The sequence below is a fragment of the Musa acuminata genome, chromosome BXJ1-11 (assembly GCF_036884655.1).
Source record: "Musa acuminata AAA Group cultivar baxijiao chromosome BXJ1-11, Cavendish_Baxijiao_AAA, whole genome shotgun sequence".
Taxonomy (NCBI): domain Eukaryota; kingdom Viridiplantae; phylum Streptophyta; class Magnoliopsida; order Zingiberales; family Musaceae; genus Musa; species Musa acuminata.
Window position 1 is genome coordinate 30843194 of NC_088337.1, and position 19559 is coordinate 30862752.

General features: G+C 41.0%; 3 protein-coding genes across 3 annotated transcripts; all 3 read right to left on the reverse strand.

Moving 5' to 3' along the window:
• Nucleotides 1-526: 526 nt before the first annotated feature.
• On the reverse strand, nucleotides 527-4893 carry LOC135597634 (protein ALTERED PHOSPHATE STARVATION RESPONSE 1-like). The gene is made up of 4 exons (XM_065090871.1): nucleotides 3353-4893; nucleotides 3099-3247; nucleotides 2430-2653; nucleotides 527-1727 (listed from the first exon to the last, which is right to left on the reverse strand). The coding sequence occupies exons 1-4, from the start codon at nucleotides 4572-4574 to the stop codon at nucleotides 1004-1006; spliced, it is 2319 nt and encodes a 772-aa protein (XP_064946943.1). The 5' UTR covers nucleotides 4575-4893; the 3' UTR covers nucleotides 527-1003.
• A 5126-nt stretch (nucleotides 4894-10019) lies between these two features.
• On the reverse strand, nucleotides 10020-11695 carry LOC135597635 (expansin-like A1). The gene is made up of 5 exons (XM_065090873.1): nucleotides 11330-11695; nucleotides 11130-11239; nucleotides 10855-11033; nucleotides 10541-10673; nucleotides 10020-10424 (listed from the first exon to the last, which is right to left on the reverse strand). The coding sequence occupies exons 1-5, from the start codon at nucleotides 11448-11450 to the stop codon at nucleotides 10191-10193; spliced, it is 777 nt and encodes a 258-aa protein (XP_064946945.1). The 5' UTR covers nucleotides 11451-11695; the 3' UTR covers nucleotides 10020-10190.
• A 1039-nt stretch (nucleotides 11696-12734) lies between these two features.
• LOC108951734 (uncharacterized) lies at nucleotides 12735-19134 on the reverse strand. The gene is made up of 3 exons (XM_065090872.1): nucleotides 18655-19134; nucleotides 18385-18570; nucleotides 12735-13169 (listed from the first exon to the last, which is right to left on the reverse strand). Exons 1-3 carry the CDS (start codon nucleotides 19132-19134, stop codon nucleotides 12873-12875), a joined length of 963 nt encoding a protein of 320 aa, XP_064946944.1. The 3' UTR covers nucleotides 12735-12872.
• Between the last annotated feature and the right edge of the window lie 425 nt (nucleotides 19135-19559).

Here is a 19559-nt window from a genome sequence, read left to right on the forward strand (position 1 = left end):
CAGTTTTCAGGTTCAGATTGATTGGAGGTTTCAGTGTCTCAAGGAATGCTGCTTCAAGAGCAGTTCTCACTTCCATTAATTGCGGCCAAATTTTGATCAGGAAAGATAGATGATGTAGCTGAGAACTTACAGGTTTTGCTTCTGCCAATCTAAAAGGAATCACTGTGTAACATCGACACATGGCTCATTTCTGTAGGGTTTGAGAGATTGCAATCAGGAGATCTGGCAATGGATGTCATAAAATTGCTGATTACTTCCAGCCTCTAATTGTGTTGATCTCATATGGTATCTTTTGTATGATCAAGACATGCACATAGGATCAACATGCTCAGAAACAAGATCTGGCTGTGGAATGTCATTAGAAATCTTAGCCTCACAATGTGATGAATCTGCAAAACCTTCCCACAAGCATAAGAAGATACAACAGGATTCACTAGCTGTTCATAGGAGAACAAGAAAAGGATGTGCTCAGAAGATGCAAAATCCACATTTATATCTTTGCAAAACTCAAAGTGACAATTTACAGGAAGCTTGGCTACTGTCTAGTAAGCAAACCCTATCTACATAGAAACCAAATACATTGTTCAAAAATGCCTTTCCTTGCTGCTTTTGTTATCCAAAGATAATGGCTGCAGTGCAGCAATTACTAATAGTAATTTTAAGCACATATATATTAGACTAAACCGAGAAGAGCTTGTATTGACAAACCTATATTGAAATCCTTACAGATCCTCATGGGGAGAAACTTGCATGCTTCCCTGCTATTCCATTGTGCAGTGGCAATACATAACTAGAGATTGTCTCTAGTCTTGTCGGAGCTTGGCTCAACTAATAGTCAACCATAGAAGCATCCTCGATCACCAAAATACTCGGTTATGATCAAGAAAGAATGCAACTTCAAAGAAGATATTGTCAAGCTCAACTTCGCTGAGCAGCTCGGAAACATGACGTTATGCCATCTGTGCCAGGTTGCTGGAACTGGCATGAAAGAATTTTTTGCATTCTATCCAGACATCCTCTGTTCCTCGCAATGCTCAAGTAATTTGTCATAAGCTTTCACCGAGCTAGCCGTGAAGTCTTGCATGGCCTCAAAGATCTTTTCCAAGCCTAACTGTGTGCCGGTTATTTCCGCAGTATGGCCTTCAAAAACTGGTTGATAAATGCGGACACCAATCTGGCCAGGTACTAGAGCCAATTTCTTGTTCAGAGAATCCACTTCCTTGTGAATATCTTTTATATTCTTCTCCAGGGTTTTAAGCCATCTGTCCATGTCTCTAATTGCTATCATCCGTTCGTGATGATCGATGTTCTGCTGCTCCCACAGACGGCGCACAGCAGTAGCAAAAGCCTGCACGGACTCGAGCACATTTCTCTCAGAAGTCATGTCCATGGCTTGTGACCAGCAATTGCAGATAATAAAAACAGGCGGAGCACCAATCCTCCTTGGAGAATAGGGCGGGACCCCATCAGCTGTTTCTTGAGGTTCATAACGAAGACAAAGGACAAGCCATCCATTCAAAGCTTTGACATAGTTTCTCTGAGCATTAATCCAAGCAGCAAAATTGCTAGTCCACTTGAGAATCTCCAATTCCAACTGCATTATTTCATCAGCATGACTACTACTAATTTTTCCAACAGAGATGACTGAATCGAGTTTTTTAACTTCCGATAGTGCTCGATGCTGCATCTGATGGCACTCGAGCATAGTATTCCACATCCTCACCAACCTGCAAAAGATGTTGTCCTTCCTATGTTGGTCATATTCAACATATATGAAAGATTGGCATCATTGGTCAACAATAAATTGAAGTGCATAATGATTTATGCACAGAAACTGTGATTTGGGCTCTGCAGATTCTTTTTCCTTAACTGCAATCTAAAATTACATAAATTACACAACTTCCTGCAGAAGTTCACATAGGGGAATTCATTCTCAAGAAATGAAACAGATTGAAGATTTGGCATTTGGAAAGATCAAATAAGTAATTTTAGAAAAACGAAATATAAATAGAACTCCATAATGTTAAAAGTTCATGTAGAGAAAACAACATGAATAGACTATGGAATATTTTATTGAATAAGGAAACAGGACTCATCATGTCACTCGTAGTTATACTCATCTCTCAAAAGAAAAAAAAAATCACACTATTGGAAATTAAGGCAATTATTCAGAAACATGCATCGGAGGGAAAGATAACAATCAAAATGCCTACGGAGTGGTAAAATAACCAAAACCTCCTTGATAATACATTCTGCTACAAGCAAACTGCGAGGACTGTTGACATTGATGAATTAGATGATAAATATAAATAGACTTGACCGATCAAGATGCTTATGGGAAAATATATAAACACATGAATTTGAATAGCTATGGTCAACAAGACAAATCTGCTGACGAGCATGCACAAAGAGAGTAACACAAACCATACCCTAGAACAAGTTCAGTCATCCGCGGCCACAGTTCTTCATCTCTCAGTCTATTTATCTTTTTTGAAATCGAGTCAACAACCTGAATCGCAATTCTTATTTTTGTAGATAACTTATCAATCAAACTTCTAGTGGAATTGATCTTGTGAGCCTCAGCACCCCTTTCAATCATGCGTCTCAGCTCCTTATGGCTCCTTCTAAGAAGTAATCTCATTTTCTCCTCAGCCTGAAACATCATATAATCATTAGTCGACGATAGAGTAGCAATTCTAAATCACGATTCTGTCAGTCGAAAGGCCAGAAACAGTAAGATTTGCCGAACAGAGATGAGATGACCAAGATAACATGACTGATGAAAATAAAGAAAATGGCAAGAGAAGTTTAAAGAAAATGGTATACTGTGAGATCCAAAGTGTTGGATGCCATCAATCAATGCCTAAAATAGGAAAAATCAAACGATTGAATGACTGTAACATGTCTAATTTACTTTCAAGCAGCATTAGATAAGACTAACATATAATTGAACAAGTCAAAGGCAATAACTTTGGCTTCATGAGATCATCTTTACCTCAACATATAGAAGCATTTCAAATCACCACCATTTTCAAATTGACTAACAACAAAGTATCAACACCAAGAAACACAATAACGAAAATACTACAGGAGCATACCCTCACTTCATGGTAAAGCTTCCTCTCCCAAGCATACATCTTCTGTAATGTCGAAGCAAGACTCTTGGAACTCATTTCCTTATCACCTTCAAAACCCAAAGAAACAGAACTTGAAGGAGGAGTCATCACGGTGATCATCCTTGCCGAAACTGATATTTGGAACAAGTCATTGGAAGGTTATGCAATTTCTTTTGGCTGAATTTTCTGTAATATTAAAGACAAAAGAGTCAGGAAAAGGCAGAGAAAACTTTTACCTTCAAACAGAGACTGTTTCGGTTGATGGTGGCGCTTCCCCACCTCCAGCAATTCTGAGAGCTCTCTGGTGCACTGAGATGCCCTTTCGAACTGGGTCTTAATTTCATCAGCGAAATCAGAAGCATCCAAAATCTTCTTCGGATCTGCCACATTCTGCGGTTGAACCTGTGATCTTTGAACCCCATGCGTCACCGCATTCTTATCGACCACCTCCGGTTCATAACTCGAATTCCTACCGGCTGCCGACGACCGGGATTGGTAGAAATATGAACCTCGAACGCTGCTAGTTCCATCCGTTCTTCTAGTTGACGCACCCATAGAGGAGGAGTGCTCTCCGGTGGCTGCAGAGGAGAAAGACGCAAACTTTTGGTGACCATAACTCACCTTCGCTATGTCGTGATCCTCCTCTTCGAGGTCCGGGATCCCTTCCTCCTCCCTCACTTCTCTTGAGCTCCAGGTAGGAGTGTAGCGATGGTGATAGTTCTCATAAGTCTCGAAAGGGTTCAAGAAGTCCCAAGTGGACGTACTCGGGGGCGGGGGAGGAGGAGGTGGCGGCCTCGAGGAGGAAGATCCTCTCAATGCCGATGCCGTTGTCCATGTAGGCGGCTGCATTGCCTGCGGAGGCGAAGACGGACCAAAGAATCCACCCATTGAACCATAATTGCCAGGGAAATAGGAGTAAGGATAGCCGTGAGAAGTTGAAGCGGCGTAAGGCTCAAAGTAGCCAACTTGGACGTTCTCGTAGCTCTGTGGCGGCTGCCCGAGGGCGACGGAAGGCGGCGGCGGCTGCTTGCGGGCGTAGTAGATGTTGCCAAAACCGGGGCCGCGGGGAACTGTTCCATAGTGGTCGAGGTGGTGGATAGGGGAAGAGTCGCCGCTGTGGAACGGGGAATCGTCGTCATCGTCGTCGGAGTCTGAAGGAAGGAAATGGATGTGGGAGCCGGCACTGGAGTGCCGAGCGGAGGAAACGAGCTGAGGAGGAGGGGAAGGCTCGGACTTGCGGTGGGTAGGGAGGGGAAGGACAGGGGAGGAGGAGGTGGACGGTTGGAGGTGGAGGACACGATGGAGGGCGACGGAGACGGAGAGGAGGGAGTCGGAGTAGGCGGCGTGGGCTGCAGCGAGGGCGTACCGGTGGCGGATGGCGGCGGCGAGGAGGTCGACCCGGCCGCGGCAGACGGCCACGGCCTTCTGCTGCTCCACTTTCGACGACGAGCAACCCATATAGCTACCGCTTCTTCTTCTATCACTACCACTACTTATTCTTCTCCTTCGTCCGCCACAGGTACCACTGTCATGGCATTTACAACCAATGCGCAATATATAATTCGAAAAGGACAAAGAAACAAAGAGAGATTGACAGAATCTTTGAATAAGATTAGCTTTTTGGACTAAAGATAAGAGAGTGGAGAGAGTGTGGATGGGCTGCTTTGAAGAAGAGGGGAGCAGGAAACCAGAGAAGGGAAAAGAAACGAGTAAAGAGGAGGGTAGGGGAATCGAGTAAATGCTTACAGTGAACAGAGGATGCGAGTAAATGCACGAAGTGAAGGCGATTCCTAATTCACAGACACTTGTCGGAGTCCTCCGGAAGGGTCTTCATCACTTGCTTTTAACCCTGATGAAAGGAATGGCTGCAGGGAAACTTCGACATCATAAGCTTTCAAGCCCCGAGGAAAATGATGTCAAGAACAGTAGATTTCTTTTGTTGTTCCTGTAATGGTGGTGGTGGCGTTCGGGTCATTCAGATGGGCCATAGCACTGTTCATCTACAAGATGATGAACAGAAAGCAATGGGTCGTGGGACATCAGAGACGCTGGAAACAGCATTGTTGCATGTCTCAAAGCACCTGCACACTGCAGCAAGAGATTTCAATTTACGTCTTCCTCAAACCTCGAGCAGATTATGCGCAGAGGGATATGCACAAGAGAAGAAACGATTTGCTCGGGGTGTTGACTTTTGATTCAAGAAATGGATCACACTAATCGTGTGCTACCACAAAGATGTGAGGTTGGTCAACTTCTCTTCGCTTCTTCTATTTTAAGCCTTGACAGTATCCTAAAGGCAGCGACGTGCAGTAATCTGACTTGTAAAGCTGTAGTTCTTTTCTTTTTTTTCTCTTTCTGGGCTTTTGCTTTTCTCTCTCTTTTCTTCAGCTGCTACAGAAGTGGTAACATAGCATTAAATAAGTCAGTGTCTGAAATGACAACCACTAAATGATCTTGTGAGGTAGAGTAATGATCTTTTTCCTGAACAGAAAACCTTCCATGTAGAATTACTCTCTCTTTAAGAAGAAGATCTTTAATTACTTTGATGAGAGAGAGAGAGAGAGAGAGAGAGAAGCAAATGGATATAAGCCACACCTTTTGTTGATTTCTTGAGAAGTCAGTCAGAGTCACATATTTTAGAGTACTGCCAGTTTAACTTTCACACCATTATCAAGTATCAGAATCCCCTAAGAACCCAACAAATGTAGGGCCATCCCATGCTGCATGTAACCAATAATATTAGAACTTCTTCTTATGATTAATGGACATTGGGGTAGGGATGCAACTTTATCATGCACCACCATGGACCACAGCCAGTGCCTTGGAGTGAGGGAAAGAAAGGAGGACAAAGTAGATCAGAGTTGCAGAGTCCTGGGAAGGCTCACAAACCCTTTGCCTCTCATTGAGAATACTGACAAGAACAATTGAGCACTTACAACCTGTTCCTCTGTTCTTCAATCATTTACCTCTGCCACTGAAGTTTCTCTTCCTGTAGTATGCTGATCTTGGTTTTCACTGTGTGAGAAAAGACTACCGGGCAGCCAACAGAACTCATGTTGCCAAAATACAACAAGCCTTGTTACAATACCATGCATGCATCAGTATGTATACATCATCACTTTCTTCTCCAAGCACTCAAATCTTTACTATGTATATTTTCCACCTTCATGGGTGGCTTGTGGCCTTGGAGACAGCTACAGATGGATACCATTTGGGTTGATCTGGATTCATGAGGTCAGTAAAAAGCTGAAGGAAAAGCAAAGCATGTAAACTTTTCTTGTTTATGTTTGCATGTCAGCTTAATCTTTCTTCTTTATTATTTTGTACAGTGTTCCACTTGCGCACACGAACACAAGTGTTGCTTTATTTTTCCCTCCAAATCAATCAAAGAACAGCAAGAAAAAAAAGGGCATCAAATGACATGTCAAAAGGATGTCTTTCACAAACAGTCATCAAATCTGCTCAGCTTTTCTGAACTTTCTGAGCCTGACACCTGAGTTGAACTAACAGCTATGTCATCAACGATCATAGGCTCTATTTCCTTCCATTGTTGGGCATTCATCTTGTTTCGGTCATGTGTAATCTCTCACTGAAGTGTTTGAAGGACTGTAGCTGATAAAAGAGAGGTGCTCTCATGCTGCTTCACTCTACAAGATGACAGTACAGTTCACATTAGATTCTTCATCTTCTTAGGCACAGGTCTTCAGGATATTCTAATAAATTCGCTGTGGATCGATAGCTTGAGAACATGGCCAGCGCCACATTAGCCAGGCTCAGAAGGAATCTACCACAACCAATGGCAACCATCAGCTGCTCTTTTGTTTGTTTGTTTGCTTGTGATCAAGTGCCGGTAAGGATGCACTTTTCTCTTTCACTTCTTTAGAGAGATGTAAAAGGAGACACAACTCATCACACAAAGCAAAAGAAACAGCAATCGAGGAAGACCATGATGAACCAATGCCATAAATATGGTTGGTTATATATATTATGACCCGGGCCAGATAGGCTAATTAGCCTATCAACTTCGTTTGATCTAAACCATTGACCAAAATGCTTAAGCAATCTTAATCTTGTCCACTTTCGATGTGGGACTAATCAAGGGTCAGACCCTAGCATAGACGTAGCCCAGTGGTGGCTCCACGCTGTGACGAGTCCTCTGACTCCGTCTACGAGTAGCCATTTCCTACTCGAGCCCCCTCACCATGCCCAAATACTAGGTTGGCTCTGATACCAAATATTATGACCAGGGCCTGATAGGTTAATTGGTCTATCAACTTCGTTTGATCTAAACCATTGACCAAAATGTTTAAGCTGAAATTGATAGTAGTACACTCATCATACCCTTATAAGTCAATCTTAATCTTGTCCACCTTCGATGTGGGACTAATCATGGGTGTTGACGAATTAGGGATTGGATACCTTCGATGTGGGACTAATCATGGGTGTTGACGAATTAGGGATTGGATACCGGAGAAGCCCTCATATTTGTATCCACTTATATTTGATGTGATCATGGACAGAATGGGATCAAATCGTACAAATGCAGAATCTAGTCGAGTTGATCCTGGATAAAGATTATGTTCAAGAAAGTAGTCAAGTAGCTTTACAATTGTATAAAGAAGTCAGTAGTGCTGAAGTAGCTGCTATTTAGATATTTCTCATGCACTTCAAGAGAAACCAGTCAAGTTGCTTCTCAATCCCTGCAATTTAACTTCATCCCATGAAATAGAAGTCATTGAATACAAATAGATAGATCAATATAGTGGTAGATTTGGCCTTGGGGACAGCTAATATATTTGTTGTTTATGCATGTGTATATTATTTCAAATGTGTGCATGAACATAGAGAATCAGGTTGTGCCCTCTGTTGACTGCCTCTTGGAAGGTTCCCACCAACACAGCAGAACTAAATAAAACTAAGATGGTGTCAGGATGATAGAAAGAAAAATGTGATAAGATTTTCTTTTATGAAAGATGGGACTGATATCTCAAGAAATGTTCCTGTTTCATGGAGCAGGTGTCAGTGGAGCTTATCTCTTTCAGTGACTATCTAAAGTATAGAGGTCAATAAACTGATGAAACAAAGTTCAAAACCAGGGTGGCCAATGAGGATGATTTGGAGAATTTTGCAGTATATTTAGGTCATGGATTTCTTCCTGTTTAAAGCTGCTGTGGAGACTTTGAGAGGCCAGTGAATGGAGTATGAGTGCAGTGTCTTTTTGTAGCAAGGCCAGCGACATAGTAGCTAGGAGTATCCCACCTGCTTTGGTGAAATGGTCACTGCCATGTGCCACCTTTGTCTTCTGTGAGGTGGAGCAATGCTCTTGTCTCTTCTCACTTCTTTAGGGAGATGAAAAGAACTCCATCATATACAACATATAAGATGATATTCTTTCTGTATGTGTGTGTGTGTGTGTGAGAGAGAGAGAGAGAGAGAGATGAAGAAGAAGTCTCATTTCATTTAAAGCACCACAGCAAGTTGATTATTATGTTGTCCACAAAAGACATTATATATGGAACTGGAACTGGAAATTCTGGTCATTTGATCATGTAATTTGTGTGTGCCACACATTTTTTGACAACAAATTTTCTTGGCTGTATGTTTATTAGCTGAAGTTTCTATTCTATAAGCTGCATACAGACAACTGGAGTGACATTTCTGATAACCCTTGGAAGAAGAAGCATAAGCATTCACAAATCATTGTTTCTGAGTTTCTAATTATGCCAAATTATTGTTTTTGGGTCACCAAGTTATCATGTGCCATTATGAGTTCTGCAGACAGTGCAGGAATGGTGGTAACAGCATGTGAAGTGAGAAGAGGACCATATGGCACCATCTGAAAGAGACTTGTTTCCACTAGCATTCTTCAACTGCACCATGCAGTGGAGTCAGTGAACTTGGAATTGATGGTCTCATTTGATTCATTCTTCAGAAATAAGTATAATAATTGTTTGATCTTCTTTCATTCAGAATATGATCTGAGAGATTTTGCTGGTTGTTTTTAGCTGAATATTTTGATCCATCATCAGTCCTGCCAATTTCTTCTGCCAGATAAAACCAAATGACTGTAGTCTAGGAGAAGAAAGAGATCATCCTGCACCATCTGAAACAAGAGGCAGATGCATCTTTCTTCTTTGTTTTGTTTTGATTGAAGCATGGATTATTTCAGATACAGGGGACTCCAAGAGAACCTCAGGATGATTCAACTCGATTCATGGTTGAGTTTAATGTGGCCATAAAATTTCACAAGTGATCCTCTTATTAGCTCACAGATCTCTTTCAAAGAAAGGCATACTTGAGCCTTAGTGATTGATCCATATGATCTGATCACATTAAATTGGAGAAGGCATACTTGAGCCATTCATTTAGAACCATTTGGAATACTATAAACTCATTTCTCCGTAAACTCTTATTAATACGGGATCTGAAGAGAGTCAATGTATGCCACGTTGATGTCGAGACGAATTCTAAAATCTATCTAAGATAGATTACATCTGATTTGGTTGAATCAATCCAAAAGACTCCATCATTTGGAAGCTGCTAAACTGGCAAAAGGTTGGTGAATGACCCTAAGCAAATATGCCTTTTGTAATCCATGCTATTAATCACATCAAGGACCAACAATAACACCTACTAGTAATTTTTATCATACAGAGAGAGACATGACAAGCTAATGTGTCCAAAAATCATGTCCTAAGCCTACCTAGCTAACCCACAACCAGGTCTTCACATGTCTAATGGTGACCAAATTTGATGAAGTAAGAACACAACTCAGGAACAAAGTTGGAACATGTTGACTACAAAGTATAATCCAAGAGAGACCAGCAGGTGGGAAGTCATTTTCCAACCAGGTTTTCTTATGAGGAATCTTGGCACTTTGTTTGTATCTTGACATCAAGCACATGAACCTGTACAAAGGAACAAGGATTCCAATTACCAAGTAGGTTGACAAGTATAGGATGAAGAATTCTTGTGTGACTTCTATTCAGAGACGAGTATATGAACAAGGATTCCAGTCCCCTCATTTCTGCTTCAGAGACAACAAGTACAGGATGAAGAATTCCTGTGTCACTTCTATTCTTCGATGCGACAGCCCTCCCGGGCAATGTCAGTGATCTGAACACCCAAGTCGTAGACTGAACCGGTTGTCCACTCCACCGGCAGGACCGCCTTCTGAGCCCACACCCACCTGCCGCCGTAGCCGCCGGTCACCACCATCCGCAACTGCAGTGGCCCAACCGGCGCCCGGCTGATGCTCCAGACTGGACCATAATCCCGGCGCATGAACCGCCAATTCGGTGACCCGACCTGCCGGTTTAGAACAATGCATCGCAATAGTAAATACGAGACTTGTGTCAATATGATTGTACGTGAACAATCATGAATTGCAACGAAGAGAAGCCGAATCTGTTGTGGTTCAGTACCTGAGCTACATCAACTGCTACCATGTCAGTCTGACCTCCCTGGTACAGGAACTTGATGGCCAGGTGACTGGGGCTTCTGCTACTCTCTTCCACTCTGACAGATAGGTTCCGGTTCTTATATTCGCAAGCGATCCTGCTCAATCATGAAAAGTGATGCAGTGGGTTACTACATGGTGAGATGTGAAGATGACAACTTGCCCATGACTCTGTGTGCAGTTGCTAGAATTTATGGCAGCGCGGGGAATGATCTGTTTAGAAAGGTGTCATTGGGCAACAAGAGGGAAGAAAGGTAGGTCCAGATTGTTTTGTTGGACCTCTTGTATTCCACATCCAGAATGGCAAGTTTCTTGAGCTCTTGCTCCTTGCCATTTCGTGCCATGGCCGTGAAAGCAGGGTCACCGAGCACGAAATCAGTGTGGTTGCTCTTGTTAAGGTCCGTCAGGATCACGCTTACCCCTTCTGTGCTGCAAACACTTGTGTTCTTGCATCTTATCTGAATGGTGATAGAAATGTTCGATCATATGTAACTATTAGAAGATCATTAAATCCACACCAGTGAGTGGTATTGATCCAGATCTTCGTCTCTAACCTGGAAGCATGCTCCACAACCAACGCCCCCTCTGTAAAGCGTAGAGCTCCCAGCTGCAGTATAACCTCCATTGAAGCCCAAAGCCATGGAGCCATACCCACAAGCTCCAACTACATATATGGGATCACAGAAGAATTCAATCAAATTGAAACCATTCTTCAGTTTATGGAAGCAGAGACTCTGTTAATGACAGAACATACCAGAGAGGCCGGAAGAGGAGGAGTAGGCCGCCATGGACTGATGCACACACCTATCACGAGCAGTAGCATAAGAGAGAAACAGGAAGAGGAGAAAAAACGTGAAGACAGTGTCACCACCCATGTGTGGAGCAAGATGGAGCAGCAAGGAAGGGAAAGGAAACAGCCTCCTTCAACTGATATATTGGGCAGTAGGGAAACAAACACAGGACAAGCGTCCTCTAAAGTCTAAACAGCACAAACGAATAATAGAGAAGGAGACCACAAAGGCCAACCCTGTGGCCTACAAAGATCAATGGCAACAACACCACCAGCCTCCTGCACAAACCCATCTGCTACTACATTCATAGACACAATGTCAAAATAGTTCACCATGGAATTTAATGGGGATGTGGGTAGTTTGGGGTTGGGAAGAATAGGGAAAGCAACAGGGCTGGTAGAAGAAATACACTGAGCTTGGGTTCAGAGTAATAGCAGAGGATCGAGACAGGGCCAAAGGACAGCCGGCCTAATGAATTCGGCCGAGTAAAGTGGTAAGAACAAAGACGGTGCATGATTTTAATGCTTGCTCCATATTTTTCTTCGAAGCATGGCTTTTGATGCATCATCAACAATGGTTTGCGTAGAAGCCGGTGCTGTTGCGTGCGGAGTGGGGCATGAATACTGTGCAAAGGCCTTTTCTGTGGAGAGGACCGGTGCTGGGAATTGACTCTGACCTTTGAGAGGTCGGGTTGCAGAGTCTTATAAATAGAACGCTATGTCTATGGTTAGCATCTCTTCTTGGCTTCGTCGGCCGACATTAACTTCTGCAAGACCTACACAGCGGCCATTACTGAGTGGGTCACCGGTGTCCTGTTTGAAGCACAACTTCTACTGTCATCGCTATTAATTCTCCATAACATCCACACTTATTGCATCAGCTTCTCGCATGAAGCAAGTAGTCAATGGTTATGCGTGTTCAGCGTCAAGGCTGGGTTGCTGTCGGCATTCGTTGTCGAAGCCGTCGTCCTCTCACCGGCCAAGCAGCAACAGCGGCTGTAGTTGCATCGGCTTCTCTCATGAAGCAAGTAGTCAATGGTTATGCGTGTTCAGAATTAAGGCTGGGTTGCTGTCGGCATTCGTTGTCGAAGCCGTCGTCCTCTCACCGGCCAAGCAGCAACAGCGGCTGTAGATAAATCTCAGTTACTACTGCTCGATCTGGGCCTTCCCCGCTCTTAGATCCCCACCATATCTACGGTCAGATCTACAAGTATCCATATAGCGTCAGTTACTGTGATCGGGTTAGGGATTCTGTACATGTTCTCCGTTCTACCATGTTCGAAGCATGTCGAAGTGGTATGTTTGCAAGCTTTAGAATGTTCTCTGTTCTACCAAGCAGTGAAACCAAATAAGCTTTGAATCTATTAGACTGATGCCAAAAGATGATAAAATATAAGTATTTCATCTGTCCTCTAAAAGAAATTTCACCGCAATAGTAACCTTTGATCGAGGAAGCTTATCACTAGCCACCACCAGTTCAATTCGAATCACCCCATCCTTGCCGCCCTCACCCGTCACCGTACTGACAGTCGTCGGCGAGGTCGAGGGGCTCGCCGAGGCGTTCCTCGCGGAGGGCGAGGGAGCACCGAACATGGCGGTAGAACTCGAACGTGATCAGGTGACCGAGGAGGTGCGCCCGTGACCGGACCGTGAAGGATAGCTCCAGCGGCACCACCGTGGGGGCGCCGCCTTCCTCGGCCTGGCTTTCCAGGCTCGAGCCCCCGCCATAGAGCGGCATCTGTCTGCCGCCTACCGCCACGACCACCACGCGCCCGCGCTTTCGGGACAGATTGAACTCCTCCATCTGTATGCACAAGAGAATGCTCCGTCAACGAATCCTCTCCAAAAATCTACCGGTCAGAATATATATATATATATATATATATATATATATATATATATATATATATATATATATATATATATAACAAATATTTTAAATCATACTTTAATTCAAAAATATCCAAATTACCCCTCCTCCGCTCCTCTTCCATTAGCTTCCTCCTTGCTATCGTCGCCGGAACTCATCGTCGCCTCTTCCTTTCTGCATAATCATTCTATGTCACTTTCATCATTGCCCCTACGTCCTACATTGCCCTTGCTCTCCTCTAGCCTGCCCAAAGCACTCGTGTGAGAAAACAAAGGGCATGAGGGTCGCTAGTGGCCCTTTGCTTCATTGTCACCCTTTGTTCCACTAAAGCCATCATTTGTAGCCTGTGCACGAGGAAGGATGAGATGCGAGGGCTGTCATGGATCCTTTGGTCCACCTTTATCATTTATCTCATTAAATTCATTATAATGTCATAGGTTTAGTTGATTTTATATATGTAAAATTTTTCTACCAGATAAATAAGAGAACTGAGTTATATTTTATGCATTAAGCTAGTTAATAGCCTTCACTTAATCTTTCCTCATACTTCTAAAGCACTTAAAATATATGCACTCATTGCATTGAGTTAGTTATTACAATTTGCCTCCACATTACAATCGAATTTCTAAAATACAAGAAGTTTTATCTTAAAAAAGTAAAAGTTTACCTCGATTCGGAGTAAGTCTTTGATAGTTTTGGTCACCTCTAAGATTATACTATCTTTTTTATCATTTTTATTATCTACTCCTCCAAGTAGAAAAGATACAACATCATGTATTGCCCACTTCGTTCTTTAGTTGAGTACTCTTTCATTGACCCGAAGTCCCCTACTTTTAGCTATCTTGATGAGAAGCCCATCAACACCAATAGTATAAAGTTCTATAACCTTTGTCCTTCTGTCATATCTTAGTGCTTAGAGGTTGCATATATATTCTCTATCTTCTTGACCCCTTTTACGAGTATGCACTTACCCTCTATAAGAGTAAAGGATTAATAACTTAATGTAAGTTCTGCCTCTATGGTACCATGACGCTACCATATATATGACCCTATTGTTTGTCACCTTGCATTTGCATTTCTTTCTTTGCAATCGATAGATCTATCTTTGCGGTACTATAGTACTCTTTTGCGTCCATATCCATCCTAACAAATACTTAGTTTTGGATAACTAAGTCTTTTTGTATTTATTGTCATTTCCTCGCCTCTTTTGACTATATGTTTTAACATATTTGTATTCTAAAAGTAGTTCCCCTTGGTTAATGAAAAGATCGACTATAACTCTCATACATAACCTCTACCATCATGTTGTAAGGCTCACATCAATTTTGTTTTCCTTTGTAGCCTTCAATTTATCAAGCTCACTCAAAGTGAATATGAGCTCTAAAATGTTCCAACTCTCCAATCGTTAATAAGACTCATTAGTAATTGTATTTAGAATCTTCATTAATGGTAAACGACTCTCATATACTAATGACCAAGGCCTTTATTTGATACAAAATTCGATACATATAAGAAAGACCTACCTCTGCAATATCATAATATTCACTTATTGAATCCATAGTCCTTCTTGTCATCATGTTACTCACTAAAGTAGAGCTTCCAATAGCTCTCGATCATACCTCTGTGTATCACATTGCCTTGAATTATTCTACTATAATTCGTTACACCACATCATCTCTTAGTGACATTTTAATTACATTCTTATCTTTGTGAGATGAACTTTGATTGAAATCTCTCCATGTGTGGCCTTTACCAATACATCATAGGGCCTCTATCACTTACGATTGTGTTTACTTCTTAGGTAATCGATCTTCATCCACCTACTCTCAAGTCATACACGGATGAAACATAGCTTTAGAATAATCCATCACCAAGCAACTCTTGAAGTCCACCGACTCCACTAAATTGGTGTGTCATTATTTAGATCCTAGGCTCCTGCTCCTAGCACAATCTCCACTATACACAACTTCTTTTACAACAACTTGAGTGACAACATTATGACATATTCTTCAAGAGTACTCATTTTTATTTTCTCTTAGTCAATGATAAGGCCTTTTGACACTAAATTCACCTCTGTAAATTGAGTTATCTTAGTCTCTCCATCATTTGCTTCGCTAAAATAAGATGCATGTGCCTTGAAGCTCTCTTCGACTTTGGTACTATGCAAGATGAGTCCACTCTATTAGAAAAAGAGACTTATGGAATGATATAATTTTACTTTAACCTCTACAAGAGTTTATGTCATAAACTTTTATTTTAAAAAAAAACTGTCTTAACTATATATTCTATCTTTTATATCAACTCCCAACTTACGTACTTCATCAAGTTTAATCAAAGTTGCTTTGCTCTTTTGTTTATATTGAGTTAATGGTCATTTTCATACCCATCATTCTACGGGTCAACCCTTCATTAAGTTTAATCTCCATTTCGACTCAGCCTTTAATTAGTATTACCAAGGGTCACTCATTCACTTGATCTCACAATAGATCCACCAACATATTATCTCATGTAAGATCATATGACAATTTCTCATCGCTCACATAATCTATTGAGCTTTATGAAACTATCAATTTGAGGTATCTCCCTCAATATGTGTAATCCATTGTATATGATTCTACCTCTAAAGATTATCCCTCTTAGATATATGTCACATTGAAGTTTTTTTTTTCTTCACATCCTTCCTTTTCAAAGTTTTATAGACTACTATCTCCTTAGACTACTTTGTCTTACCGAACAAACCATGCATTATTTCACCACCATGAATGCACTTGCTAAATTATGACTTTTCGCCAATATAACCCATGTTGCACCCCTCAAGGCTTAGCAATACACTTTAGCTTCCTATAGATGTATTCTTTCCATGCCGAAGGAAAATTTTTCATACTACATAGTATCGAGCTTTAATCGCCTTGAGATGAACATGGACAGTTCATTGTCCATATTCAAGTTCTTACATGAGTATCGAATTCTTCGAGTTAGTAATTCTCCTCATCTTTGTGAGTTTTTTATAACTCTTTCAGTTGTCGAGCAATCTATCCCTTATTGTGTGGTCTCATTCTTTGTCAACCGCCCTCGATTGCTTTAAGCACTATCAAGTTTGGTTGCCAATATCAATCCATAACTTGAATTCAACCATCCCAATCTTTATGCACTATTGATTCTTCCCAGCTCACTTATTCTTGTGGTGTCTCTTGCGCAAAAGATCAAAGGGTTGGCTATTTTTCTAAATGTTAATCTTGGAAGCTCACTTGTTTGAGCAACTCCTTTCTCTATGTCTTTTTTACATTGGTTTTCCTCAAACAATCGTATAGCCAACATAGCCTCACTAAGTTCCTTATGTTTATATGACAAGTATTTTTCAGTGTAACTATCCCATTATGACACCATATATCATAAACTTAGCTAGTTTTACCTAAGTCATATGACACCCTTACGTGTCCATCCGCAAAGGACTATGAATTCTAAAACATCTAATAGTCCCTTAATAACATATATATATATATATATATATATATATATATATATATATATATATATATATATATATATATATATATATATATATATATATATGTATATATATATATATATATATATATGTATATATATATATATATACATATATATATATATATGTATATATATATATATATATATATATATATATATATATATATATGTATATATATATATATGTATATATATATATATATACATATATATATATATATATATATACATATATATATATATATATATATATATATATATATATATGTATATATATATATATATATATATATATACATATATATACATATATATATATATATATGTATATATGTATATATATATATATATATGTATATATGTATATATATATATATATGTATATATATGTATATATATATGTATATATATGTATATATATATGTATGTATATATATATATGTATATATATATATATATATACATATATATATATACATACATATATATATACATACATATATATATATATATATATATATATATATATGTATGTATATATATATATATATGTATATATGTATATATATATATATATGTATGTATATATATATATATGTATGTATATATATGTATATATATATATAAAGATAGATTAGATAAAACGTTTAACTCGGTATCCCAAAATACAAATTATAAATATAGATTTTTCAAGTTCTAAACGATCGCACGATAAAAAGTCTAAGGTAGTCTATCATAGTCAAAAGTTTCCACAAGTGCTCACATAATATTACTATAAAACAAGACAGCGAACTAACTATATATAATACCCTAATGGCTTATCCAACTATATGTCATCTGAATAACTCTAGGGTGTTATATTAGTTGGTACTTCATACTACTTTAAGAGCTATAAAACTTTCAAAATGACTACCTTGATAATTTATTTTGGCTAGTTTTACCTGTATGCGATGACTGTATACAACTTATGTTTAAAAGACTAAAATAATCACAAAAGCTAACCAAATTAGTATTATCAAACCTATTACAAGCTCTTTATATGTTGTATAAAATATGTACAAAATTGAAAGATATGAGCATACATAAATATTATATTGAACACCCTTTGTATAGATTTATCTGTGATATCATGTAGCCCTTGCATGAGGAAGGAGGATGCAACGATAACTCTCATACCGTCTACTTTCTCCTGTGAGGGTTGCAAGCAATAAGTCGAATGGGGCAGATAGCAATAGTGGAGCAAATGGTTGACAACAACCCTCGCTCCCCCTCCTCCCTCGTGTGAGAGTTATGAACGATGACTCTGATGAAGCAAAGGGCAACAACAAAATATAAGGCCACCAATGGCTCTCATATCTCCTCCTTCCTCATGTGAGGAATGTTGGCGACGATATCAACAAGACAAAGGGGAGAGGAGGCTGTGTATGATGCAAGGGCGATGGTAGAGATGACACATGCCGATTCAAGGAGGGGTAATTTGGATATTTTTTAAATTATGATGTATGATTTGAAAAAAATGTTTAGGAAATATCCAAAAAAATATTTTTAGAAAATCGTATATATATATATATATTTATATATTTATAAACAAGCAATACTAAAGGAGAGGATGGGTGATACGGTATCAGGAAAAGCTTACGTATCCGGAGGCGATCTTGAGCTCCGAATAGTACATCACCAGGGGCGTGGATGACGTGTGGACGCTAAAGAACGTGGCCGGATTACGAAACGCAATGCTGACCGTCGAGTTGATGGAGAGCATCTTGGTGGACACCCCGGTGACGTCCGTTCCCGCTTGGAGATGGTAGCTCTGGAACACCACGCCCTGCAAAACGGAGAAGAAGACAGTGTGTAGTGACGGGGCGAAGTGTTCCGATGCGACTAGGGATTGACTCGGGGTGGTTCGGACCTTGACGAAAACCGCGGGCTTGTAGGACTTGCTGGCGCCCCAGAGTCCGAGGGAGAAGAGGGTAAAGAGGAGGATGGACCCCAGGGCGAACCAGGCCGCGTAGCAGTGAACCGGTACGGGGTCTCCGCCTCCGCCGACGCCGCCGTCTCCGTCATCGTCGTCGTCATCTGACTCGGAGCAATCGGAGGAGGCGGCGCCGTGGTGATAGTGTGCGTGCTGACGGTGGTTGTGGATCTTGCGCCAAGAGGAGGCGTACTTGAGGGAGGCGGAGGAATCGCGGAAATGTTGGATAGGGGAGCTAGCGTAGCGGTGGTGGTGGTAGTTGGGGTGCAAAGGGGATGCGCCAGGGGAGGATCCGACGATGGAAACCCCGTCGGCGTCGTGGTGGGAGTGGGTGGGGCTCATCGTGTAGAGTGAAGGCGACTGCGGAGGGGACGACGCCGCCAGGCTCGTCATGGCCGAGTCGCTCTTCGTGTGCATCTCTCTCTCTCTGTCTCTCTGTGTTCTCCTGCTTCCTTTTTCATACGTTTGTTACTCGAGCGGGCGAGCCGTTTGTAAGCTAATTAATGAATCCAGATTTGATGGAATTTGACAGAATGGCGGATCAAATATGGTGAACAGAGGTTACTTTTTCAGTGGAGGGACGGATGCAAATCGGAGGTTTCGAAGCGGTGTTGTCTATTCTTACTGTTTGACGGTGGGGTCCGCCTGCTACTGAAGCGGGCGAGCGAGTTTGTGAACGATTTAAACTTCGATAACGTATCGTTTAATCGGTCAACCACTGGTACGCGGATCAACGTCGGCAAAACTCTGCCTCCGAGGGGCCCATTTACCCCTCCGTTCTCCCAACCGTGGGTGTGTGGGATCCACAAAAATGGACCCCACCGATCATATCACATGCTCCA